General features: G+C 41.5%; 2 protein-coding genes across 3 annotated transcripts; both read right to left on the reverse strand.

The window, feature by feature from the left end:
- Nucleotides 1-3,430: 3,430 nt before the first annotated feature.
- On the reverse strand, nt 3,431-7,193 carry PCDHB3 (protocadherin beta 3). Of its 2 annotated transcripts, XM_070570593.1 has the most exons (2): nt 4,743-7,156; nt 3,431-3,686 (listed from the first exon to the last, which is right to left on the reverse strand). In XM_070570593.1, exons 1-2 carry the CDS (start codon nt 7,011-7,013, stop codon nt 3,657-3,659), a joined length of 2,301 nt encoding a protein of 766 aa, XP_070426694.1. In that variant the 5' UTR covers nt 7,014-7,156; the 3' UTR covers nt 3,431-3,656. The 2 variants fall into 2 exon arrangements, with proteins under 2 accessions (XP_070426694.1, XP_008517932.2); XM_008519710.2 differs by lacking the exon at nt 3,431-3,686 and having other exon boundaries at nt 3,698-7,193.
- Nucleotides 7,194-13,396: 6,203 nt separating this feature from the next.
- PCDHB2 (protocadherin beta 2) lies at nt 13,397-18,082 on the reverse strand. The gene has a single exon (XM_008519678.2). The coding sequence runs from the start codon at nt 15,977-15,979 to the stop codon at nt 13,583-13,585; it is 2,397 nt and encodes a 798-aa protein (XP_008517900.2). The 5' UTR covers nt 15,980-18,082; the 3' UTR covers nt 13,397-13,582.
- Between the last annotated feature and the right edge of the window lie 546 nt (nt 18,083-18,628).

Consider the following 18,628-nt stretch of genomic DNA (forward strand, 5'->3'; position numbering starts at 1 on the left):
TCGGGAACTAAGTCCCAGTAATGTAGATGTCCCCAAAATGCTCAGAAAATGGCCGTATTGAGCAGCAGTCCACTGAAGGTTTCCTGTTCATCCTCCATATCTGAGCATCAATGAACAGGAGCAGAGAGAATTGAAAAAGGAAGATGGCTAAGTCAAACCAGTGATCAAGAGGATAGAGAACCTGTCGGCTTGAGTAAACTTCTGCTGGTGGTCCAAGAAATGGAAAGTAAGGCGGGGATAGGTCTAGACCAGGTGTAGCATGACCATGCCAAATAGAGGTGGCTTCTAGTTGTCCTTAATAACAGCACTAGCTCGTGCCTGGCAGTGGCTATCACTTAGGAGCCTAGATATGCTTCAGTGCTCCACACTTCCAGGCTATAGGCCCACATGCTAAACATCAAGTACTCTGAGGCCTTGAACCATTGATGAAATAGTCATGAGTTCTAGCTCAAGTCATCGTCCAGGTTATCACCTTGTTCTACCCAGGACCAGCTCAGTGCACAATATAGGACTGCTTTGCAATGGCTTTTCTTTGTCATCCAGCGAGTTGTTTGTGTCATCCAGGACCACCATGTGCAGCACTATCATGCATATTAATTAAGACCATGACTTTTCTCCATAGGTAATCCCCATGTATCAATTACTTCAGTTACAACCTAATTTTCCTCAAAATCTGCTTGTCTACTCTGAAGATTGAAAAGTAAAAATGTCTCCATTAGCTCCTATGCCTACAGTCTTAACAGACACCACGACAACCAAGAAACAGAAGGTGACATTCCCTGACTGGGGCCCAGCTCAGATACATCGTTAGGTGTTGGTCCAGAACTTCTACTTGTTTGTCACAAAGTTGAACAAAGCTTCTTAATAAGGGTTGGATTTGTAGCGCCTAGTGCTGGAACTACCTTGAGACTCCTCCTGCCGCCCTTCCGCAAGACCACCAAAACCAGTGCTGGAGGAAGAGAAACCTCTAATAGGAGACGAGTTCTCAACAAAATATCACCAGGCATATGAGGAAGACCAACAGCATGAAAAATGGACTCAACAAATAATGTATATATAAGAAATAGAGATTCAGAACAATGTGCAAAGAACTTAAAAGTAAAAGATATTTAATTTTCTCAAAAAAAAGAGGAAAATAGCAATTGTGAAAAAAGAATAAGTTGTTGTGAAAACCTGCCAAATGGAAATTCTGAAGAAGAAAACTGTAGTCACTCAAACAAACAAAAAAATCAGTATATTGGGTGAATCTCTGGTTGGGACCTAGCAAATATCAGAACATCAAGAATAAAGAAGAATCCTAAAAGACAGTAAAGAAGTTTACAGACAAAAGAACGATAACTAGGCTGATAGCATATTTTTCATCAGCAGTGTTGAATACCAAAATAACAGAAGGAAAATTTAAAAATCTATGCTTGACCAAACTATCGGCCAAGAACACTAGCATTAGACATAAAAAGTAACTCTGAATTATGATTAATAGATTTCCAGCTTTAAAACATGTAACAATCTAATCTAAGAAGGAAAAGACTCCCAGAATAAGGTAGTGGGATATGTAGAAAAACTCACATTTAAAAATAAAGACCTCATTTGTAAGGAAGCCATATTTAAGGATTAAGGAAGATTTATAAACAGTATGGTAAGTTACTTTACTAGTTTTAATGAGTGATGTTTGAATATAGTTTAGCCTTTTAAAAATGCTACATAAAAGTTTAAAATTCATTTTCACCTCTTTGCTTTTTAATATTAAAAATTAGATTATGTGGGCTGGCCCCGTGGCTGAGTGGTTAAGTTCACACGCTCCGCTGCAGGCGGCCCAGTGTTTCGTTGGTTCAAATCCTGGGCGCAGACATGGCACCGCTCATCAAACCACGCTGAGGCAGCGTCCCACATACCACAACTAGAAGGACCCACAACGAAGAATATACAACTATGTACCAGGGGGCTTTGGGGAGAAAAAGGAAAAAGTAAAATCTTTTAAAAAAAATTAGATTATGAATATCAAGGAAGTATTTAAATTATTTATGAACTGATGTGTTTTCAGAGAGGAAAAAGGGAGAGTGCACACTATCTACAATTATGTTTTGGAAATAAATGAACAATTGGCTATATTGAAGTTTATTCAAAGATTTTGGGATCTTAAAAATTTCACTTAATTTTGATACCATGAAGACTAATCAAAGTTCAATAGAATAACCAATTAGAGGCCAGGGAATTTACATACAGATTTCAGGAAGTTAATTTGATGAGCAGAAAGTCTTGGAAGTTGACATTGTTTCTATAAATTACTTATACTGCACTTCTTCGTTGTCCTTGAAATCAAAGATGTGAGCAAGCTCAATGTGGAACATAATTGGATATTGATACATTATTTTACAGTTCTCTGAGTTTCCAGAAATCTCAAAAAGTGAAGGGGGACAATTAATTAATACACTGGCTCTATGGAAATTGGAGTTATTCTCTTACAGCCCATTCCTTTCTGAACATAGATAGTTCTTTTGAATTTCAATGTGAAGATAAGTTCAACGTAAACAAGTCCTTGAAAAATTCACTGATTTCCCAAATATTTTAAAAATTATTTATTCGACAAATATTACTCAAGTATCTACTAGGTGTGAGGCATTGGGCTATGTGCTGAAGATGCAATTCTGAATAAAACAGAAGAAGACTCTACCTTCAAGTTCCTTAGAGTCTAGCAAGGTTATTTAGTGTATTCTGGTGTGGGAGGTTCAAGTTTTCTTTAATTTCTCTTACTTTTTGAAACAGATCAGATACCATATTGTTCCAAAAAGAACTGGCCCCTACATTTTCCACATGACTTCATGTATTACTTTATGATATACTGTGTGTATTCATAAAGCATGGATCATTCCTTACCCGCTTAGGGATCACCACCAGACTTTGGTGTAGAATAGATCAACATTTTGAAATTCAATTGTTAGAATTTAGTAGTAAACATGATCCCAATAACTTCCACAAAATGTATATATTGCAAAGTGATCACAATAAGTCTAGTTAACATCTAGTTAACGTTCCTTTCCTCTTTGGGGAATTTTCAAAATCTTTGAGAAACTTCAGCTCTCTTTCTTCTAGTCATGAGTATTCAATTTCTGGAAAGTTATATCCCTCTGGATGAGAAAATACCTACGAGAAGAAAATTTATTTCTTCCTAATCAACTCCCTAACTTGGGACTAAATATTTTGTTACTTAAAAATGTTTCTTGGGGGTGGCCCTGTGGCCGAGTGGTTAAGTTCGCGCGCTCCGCTGCAGGCGGCCCAGTGTTTCGTTGGTTCGAATCCTGGGCGCGGACATGGCACTGCTCATCAGACCACGCTGAGGCAGCGTCCCACATGCCACAACTAGAAGAACCCACAACGAAGAATACACAACTATGTACCGGGGGGCTTTGGGGAGAAAAAGGAAAAAATAAAATCTTAAAAAAAAAATGTTTCTTTATTTCACTCAAAATAGCCATAAAATTTGATGTTTTTCTTGCTTCCAGGTTTTGTTCCTAGTTGTAGCTGCTTTAGACTTTCACAGTGATATTGCTCTCTCCTGCTCTTCAGAACTTCCTCATCTTGTATATTTTCTTTTAACTAAACTATAGGGACAGTGGATGGACAGTGTTTATCCCAGAAGGACAATACATAATCCTAAGTCATGTCAGGTTGAAATCTGAAGGAGGGAACTAAGACAGGAAACAAAGAAAATATTTACTCATATATCACCATATAAATACCAAGTAGATATTAATTAAAAAATAGGATTGGATAAACACTACTTTTACCATAAAGCATTTTGAGGTCCTATATACATGTACTTTCTTGAATTTTCTTTTTTTTAAATGGCCCTCATGTTGATAACATTTACATGTCAGAATTTACAAACCAAATTGTCATCACACCAGATGCCTTTACTAAACTCTGTTTTCATGCCAAATGGAAAAACACAATCAGTTCTTCAAAATACCTTAGGTTTAATTTTTTTCCTCACCACCATTAACACACTTTAGGCAAATATAAGAGTAATTTGCCCTGTTAACCTATATTTTTTATTCATTTTTCGCCCATATAAACAATACAATATTGAAATATTTGTTGCAAATGTCAAAACGGAAAGGAATTAAATGTATTACTTTCATGTCAGTACTATACCCCTAAAAAAGACAGTACACCTTAAAAATGGTTCATCTTAAAGAAAACACATTCTTAACTAGCCACAAATTTCATTAACCACAGACAAAGCTGTGTTAGGAGTATTATAAACAACATTATCTGACTACATTCAACCGGGTAAATTATCAGGTTGGTGGTTTGGAACTTTCTAGACATTGCTTTGGATATAAACTTTGAAGTGAATTCCTCAAAATGAACTTATTTGATATTATCATTAAAAGATAAATTTACTTTTATTCACCTATAAGAAAAAGAAAAGGAGGCATTAAGACTGCATTGGTAAGACAGGAAGCAGATGAAAAAAGGACAATATGCAAGGATTAATTAGCCAGAAAGAAAGTAAAATCAATATATAAACAAACTGTTATACTAACTAAAGATTCTCGAATTAAAAAGAAAATATTCATAACCAAACAGTTACTTTTAAATGCTTCTGTTAATGAAACCTAAGCTATTCTCAGATTTGGAGTTTTGCGCTAATATTGCTCAGTGTCGTGAACCAGAGCACTGGGAACAGACGGCTTGAGGAAACTAAACTCGCTGGTACCCGAACCGGCCCTCAGACACACCTCATACTGGTAGCTCTGGGACAGGGTCCCGGTGCCGCTCACGTCCACCAGGTGGCCTGGAAAGGGGCCCTCGGGCACCGTGCAGCGACCCAGCGACGCGGCCCTGCTCCTCCTGCACAGCCGCACCGCGACGAACAGCAGCACCGACAGGAGGAAGAGCGACGACACCGACGCCAGCGCGACGACCAGGTAGACGGTGAGCGGGTCGGCCCGCGCCTGCTCGGCCGCCGCCTCGGGCAGCGGCAGGTAGGGCTGGGAGAAGCCGTCCACCAGCAGCACGTGCAGCGTGACGCTGGCCGAGCGCGGCGGCTCGCCATTGTCCCTGACCTGCACCAGCAGCCTGTGCTTGGGCGCGTCGCGCTCGCTCAGCAGCCTGGCCGTGCGCACCTCGCCGTTGTGCGGCCACACGCCGAACAGCCCGGGCTCCGTGGCCTTGAGCAGCTGGTACGACAGCCAGGCGTTCTGGCCCGAGTCGCCGTCCACCGCCACCACCTTGGTCACCAGGTAGCCCGCCTCGGCCGCCCGGGGCACCAGCTCGGTGCAGGGCGCAGAGCCGTTCTGCAGCGGGTACAGCACGAAGGGCGAGTTGTCGTTGGCGTCCAGCACCAGCACGCGCACCCGCGCCTGGCTGCTCAGCGCGGGCGAGCCGCGGTCCGTGGCGCCCACGCCGAACTCGAAGGCCTGCAGGGCCTCGTAGTCCAGCGACCTGAGGGCGAACAGGTGGCCGTTGTCGGCGTTGATGGACACGAGGGAGGCCAGGGGCAGGTGCGGGTCCTGGGGCGGCAGCAGCGAGTAGGTGAGCTGGGCGTTGGCGCCTGCGTCTGTGTCTGTGGCGCTGACGCTGCCGATGTGCAGGGCGGGGCTGTTGTTCTCGCGGACCCAGAGGGTGTAGGAGGTTTGGGTGAAGGCCGGGGCGTTGTCGTTGACGTCGGAGACCAGCACGGTTATGTTGTGCTGGGTTTTCAGCCTGGGTGTCCCCAAATCAGTGACCGTGATGGTGATGTTGTACTCGGCTCTTTTCTCTCTGTCCAGAGCTCCTTCTGACAGAAGGGTGTAAAAATTCTCTGCAGATGGTTTCAGGACGAACGGGAGATCGTTCTCGATGGAACACACCATTTTCCCATTGTCTCCAGAGTCTAGATCCGAAACACTGAAAACAGCCACCACAGTCTCCGGCGAGTTCTCTGGGATAGGACTAGTAATTGATGACACGGTCAGTTCTGGTGCGTTGTCGTTCACATCAACTACCTGAATGATCACTGTTGATTTTCCCGAAAGGCCTCCACCATCCTTGGCTTCTACGTTGACTTCATAAGTATTAATCGCCTCAAAATTCAAATATTTGACTAGTTGGATATCACCAGTAATTGGATCCAGTCGAAAAGTTTTGCGAATTTCTTCCGAAGCATGAAAAAATGCATATGATATTGTCCCAAAATTTCCTGTATCTAAATCAGACGCTGAGACAGTGACAATAAGAGAGTTAACGGGGCTGTTCTCTAGAATTTGAACCTCATAGAGGGACTGCGTAAATTCTGGGGCATTGTCGTTTATGTCTAAGACCTGGATGTGAACCCGGACTGTCCCATACCTGGGTGGAGTCCCGCCATCCAGCGCCGTGAGCGTTAAACTGAGCTCAGGCTGCTCCTCACGGTCCAGCGCTTTGTCCAGCACTAGTTCTGCGTACTTCCTTCCATCCCTACCACCGCGTGTGAGAACGTGGAAATGAAAATTGGGACTGATCGTGTAGTTTTGGAGACTGTTTCTTCCCACATCCAAGTCTTCGGCATTTCCCAAAGGAATTACTGTTCCTGGTGGAGTGCTTTCTAGGATTTTCAGCTGTATCTCATTTTCAAAGAACACCGGAGAATGGTCATTCTCGTCTATGACCTGGAGCTCATTTGTAATAAATTGCAAAGGGTTTTGCAGTAATATCTGAAAATGCAGTATACATGGCTCTGTGGAGCCGCATAGCTCCTCCCGGTCCAATTTCTCCAGCAGGAGCAAATCACCGGTCTGATGGCTGAGCTGAAAATGCTGTCTGTTCCCTTTAGACATAACTTGGGCTCCCCTCGCAGCCAGTTCCCCTACACTCAGCCCCAGATCCTTTGCTAGGTTGGTTATCAGAAAGCCCCTCTCTTTTTCCTCAGCCACAGAGTAGCGTCTCGACTCAGACCCAGCCAGAGACCCACCCAGAAAAGCAAAGAGAAACAGAACTTGCCTTTGTCTAAGAAAGCGCTCCCCTCCGGCCTCCTGTGCACTGCCTGCCATGTTCTTCAAGGAAATACCGCCAAGCTGAGCCTGTGACGGCGCTGGAAAACGCAGTCTTTTGCCTCCCAATCTTTGCAGAAGGCCTAGCGAACAATCTTTTCCAGAAGCTCAGATCGGCTTGCTGAAAAATCTGCTCAGGCTCACAACGCCTAGTTGACCTCACTGGATCCGGGCGGTACAGAGCACGCAGGGTGCTGTGCTTTAATTCGCCTTCTTAGTCAACAGCGCCACCATGCGTTCGATCGTAGTTTCAAAATCTTGCAGAAGGGGTTTTGAATCTTGGGGTTTTGTTGTTGTTGGTTTGATTTTTTAATCGCTTACCCGGCTCAGATAATGCTACTATAAGTTGTATAAGTTAAATAAGCACAGGCTGGAAAATGAAATGTGTAATTATTATCGAAAAGAAGTGACTGTCCCTGGCAGAGTCCTTATTTATGTGATTTTGTGGAAGGGGACACTTGCTAGGGCTTTCCCTCAACCTATGGTTATTACTCATAGTTTTAAAAAGATTTTTCTCTAAATGATGACATGCTTCACTATCCTATTGGTGATTTTCTTTATTTTCCAGATTTTGTAAAGTGTGCACGAGTTACATTTCTAGTCAGAAAAACGCTATGAAAACATCTTTTCATTTTATCATCTTGCAACATTTCTCTCAAGGTGATGAATTATAATAGATGGAGTTGGAGGGGAGATCCAGAGGAGCACAAATGCCTAACTGCTGCCATATTTTTACACTCACTCAAGGGACACAGAGCTTTCCCCTCTTCTTAGTTCACAGTAATTTTCCGATCATTCACGCAACCAGTATTAACTGTTTCACCTGCATAACTGCACTTCATCTGTGGAAACAGACTATCGAGTTTGTAGACGTTAGGTGTAGTAGTAACAAGATAGACCACGTCTATATATCTTATACAATTTTCCCTCCAATGGGGTGAACAGACTTTAAACAGGTATTCAAACAAACTGTGAAAAGTGCTATACAGGAAATGTGTGCTGAGTGCACTGAAAGGATACAAGACGGGGGACCAACTTAATGGGAGGGGCTTGAGCAGTTCCCTCAGAGATGCCCCATTTAATCTGGAACATGAAGAATGCGAAGCTTGCCAGACTGAGACTAAGATGGGAAGATTCCATATATCAGAAACTGATAAGCAAGGCCGTGGGGCAGTAGAGCATGGCTATTCTAGATAGTGAAGGAAGGGCGGTGTACCCCAAACTTAGTGTCTCAAGAGTAAGTGGGAAGAGAAGGCTAAAGAGGAAAACCGGGGCCAAATAATGGGTGGTTGGATTTTATTCTAAGAAGAAGGAGGCTATTGCAAGGTTTTAGGCAGAGAAATGAAACAACACAAATAGCAGGCATTCAATACAGCTTCTTCACAATTAGCAGTAGTGTTACCCGAAGGGTCATCAATTAAGTTTACTCTTAACATCAGTGATACTAAAAATAACAACAATTACACCTCTATATCTTTATGTTATCTTCAAGATTTTCTTTTCAGGTGTACATCATAATATATTTCGAATTCTGTGTAGGTACATCATGTTCACCTCCCAAAGGCTAATTACAATCCATCACCACACACATGTGCCTAATCACCCCTTCTGCCCTCCTCCCTCCCCCTTCCCCTCTGGTAACCACTAATCCAACCTCCATTGTTATGTGTTTGTTTGTCATTGTTTTTATCTTCTACTTATGAGTGAGATCATACGGTATTTGTCTTTCTTTCTCTGACTTATTTCACTTAGCATAATACCCTCAAGTTCCATCCACGTTGTCACAAATGGCTGGATTTCATCATTTCTTATGGCTGAGTAGTATTCCATTGTGTATATATACACATCTTCTTTCTCCATTCGTACCTTGATGGGCACCTAGGTTGCTTCCAAGTCTTTGCTATTGTGTATAATGCTGCAATGAACGTAGGGCTGCGTGTATCTTAATGCATTTGGGTTTTCAAGTTCTTTGAGTAAATACCCAGCAGTGGAATAGCTGGATCATATGGTAGATCTATCCTTAATTTTCTGAAGAAACTCCGTACTGTTTTCCATAGTGGCTGCACCAGTTTGCACTCCCACCAGCAGTGTCTGCGGGTTCCCTTCTCTCCACATCCTCTCCAACGCTTATGGTTTCCTGTCTTGTTAATTATTGCCATTCTGACCAGAGTGAGGTGATATCTCATTGTAGTTTTGATTTGCAATTCCCTGATAGTTAATGATGTTGAACATCTTTTCATGTGCCTGTTGGTCATCTGTATATTTTCTTTGGAGAAATCTCTGTTCAGATCTTTTGACCATTATTCAATTGGGTTGTTGGTTTTTTTGTTGTTGAGACATATGAGTTCTTTGTATATTTTGAATATTAACCCCTTAACTGATAGATGGTTTGCAAATATCTTCTCCCAATTGTTAGGTTGTCTTTTTGTTTTGTTTATGGTTTCCTTTGCTGTGCAGAAGCTTTTTAGTTTGATGTAGTCCCATTTGTTTACTTTTTCTATTGTTTCCCTTGCCTGGTCAGACACCATATTTAAAAAACTGCTGCTGGGGCCAGCCTGGTGGTGCAGTGGTTAAGTGTGCATGTTCTGCTTTGGCGGCCCACAGTTCGCTGGTTTGGATCCCGGGTGGGGACATGGCACCACTCATCAAGCCATGCTGTGGTACGTATCCCAATATAAAGTGGAGGAAGATGGGCACGATGTTAGCTCAGGGGCAGTCTTCCTCAGCAAAAAGAGGAGGATTGGTGGATGTTAGCTCAGGGCTAAGCTTCCTCAAAAAAAAAAAAAAAAGAGTGAAGAAATGCTGCTAAGACTGATGTCAAAGAACGTACTGCCTATATTTTCTTCTAGAAGTTTCAAGGTTTCAGATCTTACCTTCAAGATAAATTATTAGAATCATACAAACTTCCAAAACCGAATCAAGAAGAAGTAGAGAATCTGAATAGACCAATCACCAGTAAGGAGATCAAAACAGTAATAAAAAATCTCCCCAAAAATTAAAGTCCAGGAGCAGACAGCTTCCCTGGTGAATTCTACCAAACATTCAAACAAGACTTAATACCTATCCTTCTCAAACTCTTCCAAAAAATTTAAGAGCTGGGGAAGCTTCCTAACTCATTCTACGAAGCCAACATTATCCTGATTCCAAAACCACACAAGGACAACACAAAAAAAGAAAATTACAGACCAATATCACTGATGAACATCGATGCAAAAATCCTCAACAAAATACTAGCAAATCAAATACAAGAATACATTAAAAAGATCAAGTGGGATTTATTCCAGGGATGCAGGGATGGTTCAACATCCACAAATCAATGTGATACACTACATTAACAAAATGAAGAAGGAAAATCAATGATCGTCTCAATAGATGCAGAGAAAGCATTTGACAAGAAACAGCATCAGTTTATGATAAAAACTGTAAATAAAATGGGTATAGAAGGAAACTACCTCAACATAATAAAGGCCATATATGACAAACCCACAGCTAATATCATTTTCAATAGAGAAACACTGAAATCTATCCCTCTAAGAACAGGAACCAGACAAGGAAGCCCACTGTCACCACTCTTATTTAACATAGTATTGGAAGTCCTAGCCAGAGGACTTAGGCAAGAAAAAGAAAGAAAAGGGATCCAAATTGGAAAAGAAGAAGTGAAATTGTCACTATTTGCAGAAGACATGATTTTATATATAGAAAATCCTAAAGACTCCACTAAAAAACTTTTAGAAATAATAAATGAATACAGTCAAGTTGCAGGACACAAAAGCAACATACAAAAATCAGTTGCATTTCTATACACTAACAATGAAATAGCAGAAAGAGAAATTAATAATACACCCCATTTACAATTGCAACAAAAAGAATAAAATACCTAAGAATAAACTTAACCAAAGAGGTGAAAGATCTATCTGTATGCCAAAAACTATAAAACCTTGTTGAAAGAAATTGAAGACGACACAAAGAAATGGAAAGATATTCCATGCTCTTGGATTGGAAGAATTAAAATAGTGAAAATGTCCATACTTCCTAAAGCAATCTATAGATTCAATGCAATCCCTATCAAAGTTCCAATGACATTTTTCACAGAAATAGAACAAAGAATCCTAAAATTTACATGAAACAAGAAAAGACACCAAATAGCCAAAGGAATCCTGAGGAAAAAGATCAAAACTGGAAGCATCACACTCCCTGATTTCAAAATATACTACAAAGCTATAGTAACAGAAACAGCATTGTACTGGCACAAAAACAGACACACAGATCAATGGAACAGAATTGAGAGCCCAGAAATAAACCCACACACCTACGGACAGCTAATTTTCAACAAGGGAGCCAAGAACATACACTGGAAAAAGGAGAGTCTCTACAATAAATGGTGTTAGGAAAACTGGACAGACACCTGCAAAAGAATGAAAGTAGACTATTATCTTATACCATGCACAAAAATCAACTCAAAATGGATTAAAGACTTGAATGTAAGACCTGAAACTATATTTATATTATCTTATTTGATCATAACTGCAAGCTATTCAAATAGCTGTTGTTATCATTTTGGAGGGAGAGAAATTATGTGACACATCCAAGATCCTTACAGGTAATAAGTTGGTTGATCAAAGACTTTTTGTTTCTTTCTTCCAAAGATTGGCACCTGAGCTAACATCTGCTGCCAATCTTCTTTGCCTTTTCTTTTCCTTCTTCTCCCCAAAGTCCCCAAGTACCTAGTTGTATATTCTAGTTGTAGGTCCTTCTGGCTCTGCTATGTGGGACACCACCTCAGCATGCCTTCATAAGCAGTGCTAAGTCTGTGCCCAGGATCTGAACTGGTGAAACCCTGGGCCACTAAAGCAGAGCATGCAAACTTAACCACTCGGCCATGGGGCCAGCCCCAGAGGAAGGACTTTTGATACCAAGATAGTGCGCTATGCCAATGCCACTCTCAAAATGAGACATTTACAATTCATAAAATTCAATTCACAATTTTAATAGCATAGCTCATTCAAATAAACATAAAATTATGGAAAAATCTAAAGATAGACTGAAAAACATTATGAATTATAATTGTGTTTTAATGTACGTATTAATCATTGAACTGCAAGGAATATAGCTGGATGAATCATTTAGAGAATTCTAGAAGGAAATTTAAATTATAAAATTGAAAACACAATTTCCCCATATGTATTCCTTAAGCTAATGGGCAGGAGAGGAGACTCAAATTAAGCAAGGAGAGAAAAGGAAAAACATATTGAAGGAAAGAGACCCCAGCGACTGTGACTGGATAATGGTTGAATAACAGTGATCAATTCAATTAGTAACCAAAAATTATATATATAATTCTTTATACATCAGAGAACATTTAGTTCCAGCAAAATTTTGTCCTGTATTTTAGTATATTTAAATAGCAATCTATCACAGGTGAAATAAAGACCCTTCTTCTTTCAATGGTCATTCAAAAATTTTATTAAGAACCTACAATCTTTCAGTCATAGTGGTAATCATGCAATAAATGGGGAGCTATTGAGAAACATAACTCAAGCACCGAAAAAGCATTGAAAAGTCTAGGAAACTGAAATGGGAAAAGTAGTAGTCAGTGCAAAAAAGAAAAAAGAATGGGCAGAGCTGGATAAATATTTTCCCCAAAAATATTGGGTTTATTTCCAATCGAATCATAAATGCTCCAGAAAATTTTGAGAAATGTAATGCTAAACTACATTTAAAGTTTCTAAAATTTGTTCAAGGACAAAAACAAATATGCCCTCAAATCTTTTGGATTTTAATCAAGTGTTCAAAGTTAATAGTTTCTAATAATTAAAATATATTTTTTAAAAGAAGGGATTGTAATAAACAGGTTCAAATTTTTTTTTGGAAACAAAAAGCATGAAGAATTAGCATGTCTTTGAAAATGACTGGCCATATGCTATTTATTTAACTACAGTTTAGAATATTAGTGGTTGATTTATTGAGCACTTCTAATGTGAATGGTTGGGGAATCCAACAGTCAAGGTTCTCATGCTCTCTAAAGAATCATAATTTTCATTATAGACACTTTAAGGAAATATACATTTAGAAAAATGTGAGAGAGTGCTCTGTTATTCATGACTATACCTATGCTAATGGTTTTAGCCAAAGTGAGTTCATAGTTAAAAGTTAAACTAGCCAAAGACAATGTACAAACACAAATATTCTGGGTCGGAAAAAGAATAACCCCATGCAGCCATAGCAAATCTTTAAAAACGCAGGACTGCAAAATTACCTAGGAACTCTGGACGTGAGTTCGGAAAAAGAAGCTCTAAACCAAAAGTTAAAGACTTCTGAAAATGCAAAATTTACTTTCACACTTTAAATCGAATTAAGTTAGTGAGCCTTATCAACAATAAGAATATGAAGAAAATTTGCATTCATTATACCACAAAGCAACACATTTAGAAACACCAGGAACATGCACTGAAAAGGAATAAGACAGTTACATTTCAAATGAAAAGAAACAACCCCAATGTGCAAGGCAGTAAAAAAGGACTTTCCACAAATTAACTGAGAGTTGGCTCAGTAATCCTTGTAATTAATAGTTAATTGGATTCAAAGGTATCCCTGAAACTGGGGTTTGCCTCATTAACCCTCTCCTCACCCTGAGCAAGGAAGTTGGGGAGAATCGGCTTGAGGAACTTGAACTCGCTGGTACCCGAGCCTCCCCTCAGACACACCTCATACTGGTAGCTCTGGGACAGGGTCCCGGTGCCACTCACGTCCACCAGGTGGCCCGGAAAGGGGCCCTCGGGCACCGAGCAGCGACCCAGCGACGCGGCCCTGCTTCTCCTGCACAGCCGCACCGCGACGAACAGCAGCACCGACAGGAGGAAGAGCGACGACACCGACGCCAGCGCGATGACCAGGTAGACGGTGAGCGGGTCGGCCCGCGCCTGCTCGGCCGCCGCCTCGGGCAGCGGCAGGTAGGGCTGGGAGAAGCCGTCCACCAGCAGCACGTGCAGCGTGACGCTGGCCGAGCGCGGCGGCTCGCCATTGTCCCTGACCTGCACCAGCAGCCTGTGCTTGGGCGCGTCGCGCTCGCTCAGCAGCCTGGCCGTGCGCACCTCGCCGTTGTGCGGCCACACGCCGAACAGCCCGGGCTCCGTGGCCTTGAGCAGCTGGTACGACAGCCAGGCGTTCTGGCCCGAGTCGCCGTCCACCGCCACCACCTTGGTGACCAGGTAGCCCGCCTCGGCCGCCCGGGGCACCAGCTCGGTGCAGGGCGCAGAGCCGTTCTGCAGCGGGTACAGCACGAAGGGCGAGTTGTCGTTGGCGTCCAGCACCAGCACGCGCACCCGCGCCTGGCTGCTCAGCGCCGGCGAGCCGCGGTCCGTGGCGCCCACGCCGAACTCGAAGGCCTGCAGGGCCTCGTAGTCCAGGGACCTGAGGGCGAACAGGTGGCCGTTGTCGGCGTTGATGGACACGAGGGAGGCCAGGGGCAGGTGCGGGTCTTGGGGCGGCAGCAGCGAGTAGGTGAGCTGGGCGTTGGCGCCTGCGTCTGTGTCTGTGGCGCTGACGCTGCCGATGTGCAGGGCGGGACTGTTGTTCTCGCGGACCCAGAGGGTGTAGGAGGTTTGGGTGAAGGCCGGGGCGTTGTCGTTGACGTCGGAGACCAGCACGGTTATGTTGTGCTGGGTTTTCAGCCTGGGTGTCCCCAAATCAGTGACCGTGATGGTGATGTTGTACTCGGCTCTGCTTTCTCGGTCTAGGGCTGTGTTTGTCACTAGAGTGTAAAAATTGTCAACAGAGGGTTTAAGGAAGAAAGGAAGATCATCTTGGATGGAACATACCATTCTTCCATTGTCTCCCGAGTCAGGATCTGAAACACTGAATACAGCAATTATGGTCTCCTGCAAGTTTTCTGCGATCTCACTGATGAGTGTTGACATGGTCAGTTCAGGAGGGTTGTCATTCAAATCCATCACCTGGACGAACACCACACAACTTCCAGAAAGGCCTCCACCATCTGTCGCCTGAACATTTAAGGTATAAGTCTGAATGGATTCGAAATCCAGTTTCTGTGTTAAAAGGAGTTCTCCCGATTTTGCATTTATTCGAAAAGTTTTGCGAATATCTTCAGAGGCTTGGGAAAATACGTAAGATATTTCTCCATAGGCTCCGATGTCTAAATCACTAGCAGAGACGACGGCAACCTGGGATCCAATCGGGCTGTTTTCCGGGACCTGCACCTCATAGAGCAGATTTGCAAACTCTGGGGCGTTATCATTGATGTCCAAGACTTCAATGCGGACCAGGGCGGTGCCAGACCTGGGTGGAGTCCCGCCATCTACTGCGGTGAGGGTTAACCTGAACTCAGGCTGTTCCTCGCGATCCAACGCTTTGTCCAGCACCAGCTGTGGTAATATCATGCCATCGGCACTGTCTTGTAATTTAAGATGGAAGTGTGAATTGGGGCTGACTGTGTAACTTTGGAGACCGTTGCTTCCTACATCTAAGTCCTGGGCACTTTCTATTAGAAAAGTAGTTCCGGGAGTGATACTTTCTGAAATTTTCAAAATTATTTCTTTGTCTAGGAAAACCGGGGAGTGATCATTTATGTCCCTAATTCGTAGCTCGGCCTGAAAAAACTGCAAGGGATTTTCCAATAACACCTGGAAAGGCAGTACACAGGGCTCGGTAGGGCCGCACAGCTCCTCCCGGTCCAGTTTTTCATTTAACAACAAATCCCCGGTCTGTCTATCCAACTGCAAACGCATTTTTCTCCCTTTGGAAATGACCCGAGGCCCCCGCGCAGCTAGTTCGTCTACCTCTAGTCCCAGGTCTTTGACCAAATTGGCCACAAAAGAGCCACTCTCCGTTTCCTCAGCCACTGAATAGTGCCTAGGCTCGGAACCAGCCTGAGCTACGCCCAGCAAAACAAAGAACATCAAGACTTGCCTTTGTTTCAGAGAGCGTTCCTTTCCCTCTTTGGCCTCCATCGCCTTCTGGTCTCAGCAAATCTGACCCAGCTCGGGCTTGCGTTGTCGCCGTCTCTATCTCCCAGTATCTCGAAGATACTGGGGGTAAGTGGAGACGCCTAGGGCCCTGATTTCCCGGAGCGACCGCCTTAGAAAGCCTCCCCTTCCTGCTTGCTTCTTTAGCAGCGCATCTGGCTAAAGGAGCGCCGGCTGGTAGCTTTCCTCCTTCTACTTCTAATGCTGCAGCGCCACCCTGCGTCCTTTCCAAGTGTTTATTTTATCCAAAACATTAAGAAAACCCCACAGGTTTCTTTCAGTCCGATGGCAATCTAAATGGAATATTTCCAAGTAGTCTCTCTCAATGTACCGAAGTCTTATCTGTGTTTGGAAAGGCTTTTTCCGTTGCATTCATTACAACATGGCAATCAAAGACGAATTTCCATTCCAGTTTTCTCACCATCCAATCAGCTCTTTTTAAACTGGACAAAAATCAATTTTAGAAACTGGAAGAGAGTAACTTCAGTCCTAGGATGAAAGAAGGCTTTGACTAGGAAGTTCCCAGTTTTTTTCCAGAGCTCAGGCATGTGAGCATCTGGATGGTGGTTAGGCTACCATCCTCATGCTCAGGCCCAACCAAAAAGTATAGAGACCCAGGGAAAGCACAGAATTCAAATGAGAACATTCTCCTGGACACTGAAATATTCTCCTGACACATATTTCTCTCTTGCACTAGTCCCATTTCACAATTCCATGAAATTTGATGTGTTTGAGTCACATGAAAATCTCCGAAAATAGCTGGATAATTTCTTCTTGTGAATGTCAATATTTTTATTTTCCTTTCTAATAGATAAGAGCATTTTTAAACATAACTTAAATTCAATTATCACATCTAGCAACATTAATAATTTCATAATATAAAGTACCCAGTAAACACTGAAAATTTTCCTATCTTTTAAAAATGTCTTTATAGAGATAATTTGTTAAATCAGGTGTCAAATAAGGTATATATATGCTGGATGTTTGTTGTTAGGTTTTTAAAGTTTCTGTCTTTTTGTGTTTTAAAATAATATTTGATAAAAAGAAATGAGTTATCAAGCCAAAAAAGACATGGAGGAAACTTAAATGCATATTGCTTAGTGAAAGAAGCCTGTCTGAAAAGGCTACCTACATACTCTATTATTGCAACTACATGACATTCTGGAAAAGGCAAAAGGATAGACACATTAAGAAGGTCAGTGGTTCCTGGGGGCAGGGGAAGAGGAATCGAGAGGTAAAATGCAGTGGATTTGAGGGCACTGAACCTTTTCTTTATGATACTCTAATGGTGGATACATGACACTATGCATTTGTAAAAGCCCATAGAACTGTACAACATAAAGAGTGAGCTCTAATGTAAACTACGGACTTTAGTTAATAATAATGGATCAATATTGGTTCATCAATTATAACAAATATATCACACTAATGCAAGATGTTAATACGAGGGGAAACTGTGAATGGGAGAAAGTGGGCATATGAGAACTCTCTGTACTATCTGCTCAATTTTCTGTTAAACCTACAACAGCTCTAAAAAATAAAGTCTCAAATATTTGTATTAAATGTTTCAAATATATAGAAAAATTAAAAGGAACTGTACAAATATAATTCTACTCTCCATCCAAATTTAAAAATTGTTTGTATTTTGCCATATTTCTTCTATCTATCTATATGTTTTATTCTACACACACATATCCCTTTTATTGGCTGACACATTTGAAAGTAACTTGAAGACATCATGACACTTTGCCTCTAAATATCTCCTGAGTAAGGACATTATCTCACATAATTATAATGCTACTATCACACTTAACAAAATTAATAATTCCATAATATTATCTAAAGTCCAGTTCCTATTAAATCTCATTAATTATCCTTCCATTATCCTTCCTCAATTTCCTTCAACTTTAATAAGGGTTAATATTCACTCTTGAGTTCCTTTTACAAATGCACTTACTTTCTTAACCACTTGTTATAAGGAATGGCTTATAAAATTTGTTTTTTAGCCAAGTTTTATGATTGTATCAGGCGTTACATCTATTTCCTCTAGAGAAGACCTCCTTATGATACTGAATTTTTTGAAGTGTCCAGACCAGTTGTCCTGTAGGATGTCCTACATTCTGAATTTGTCTGATTGTTTCCTCATGGTGTCATTTAACCTGTTCCTTTGTTCTCCTGTATTTCCAGAAAACTGGAATGGATAACTTATTAAATGTAAAAATAGCATAACATTTTTTAAAGCTCTCTTTTATTTTCTGTAATTGGGTAAAAAAAAAGGGCAATTACAGGTATTCTTTTTTAACGTTTAGAAAATGAATGCCTACTTGTATTCTGTTGAGATTAGTTTTTGCTTTTCATGATTATTGCTTTTATATTAATATTATAATAATTCAAAATATTTTAATTCATTGACATCGAGCATTTAACACAATTCATCCAGGTGAATACAACCCAAGACTCAAATCTTTAAAAACAGTTCTTTGTACAGGCTGTAAAATTTGATGAAGGTCAGAAATAGATGTAGTGAAGATCACTTACATCATAAAAGTAAATGATGTCAGGTGGATCACCTGAAATTTTACATTTAAACCAAGCATATGATTATTTAGTTTTGATTCTCTAAAGCATAACTAA

The sequence above is a fragment of the Equus przewalskii genome, chromosome 13 (assembly GCF_037783145.1).
Source record: "Equus przewalskii isolate Varuska chromosome 13, EquPr2, whole genome shotgun sequence".
Classification (NCBI taxonomy): domain Eukaryota; kingdom Metazoa; phylum Chordata; class Mammalia; order Perissodactyla; family Equidae; genus Equus; species Equus przewalskii.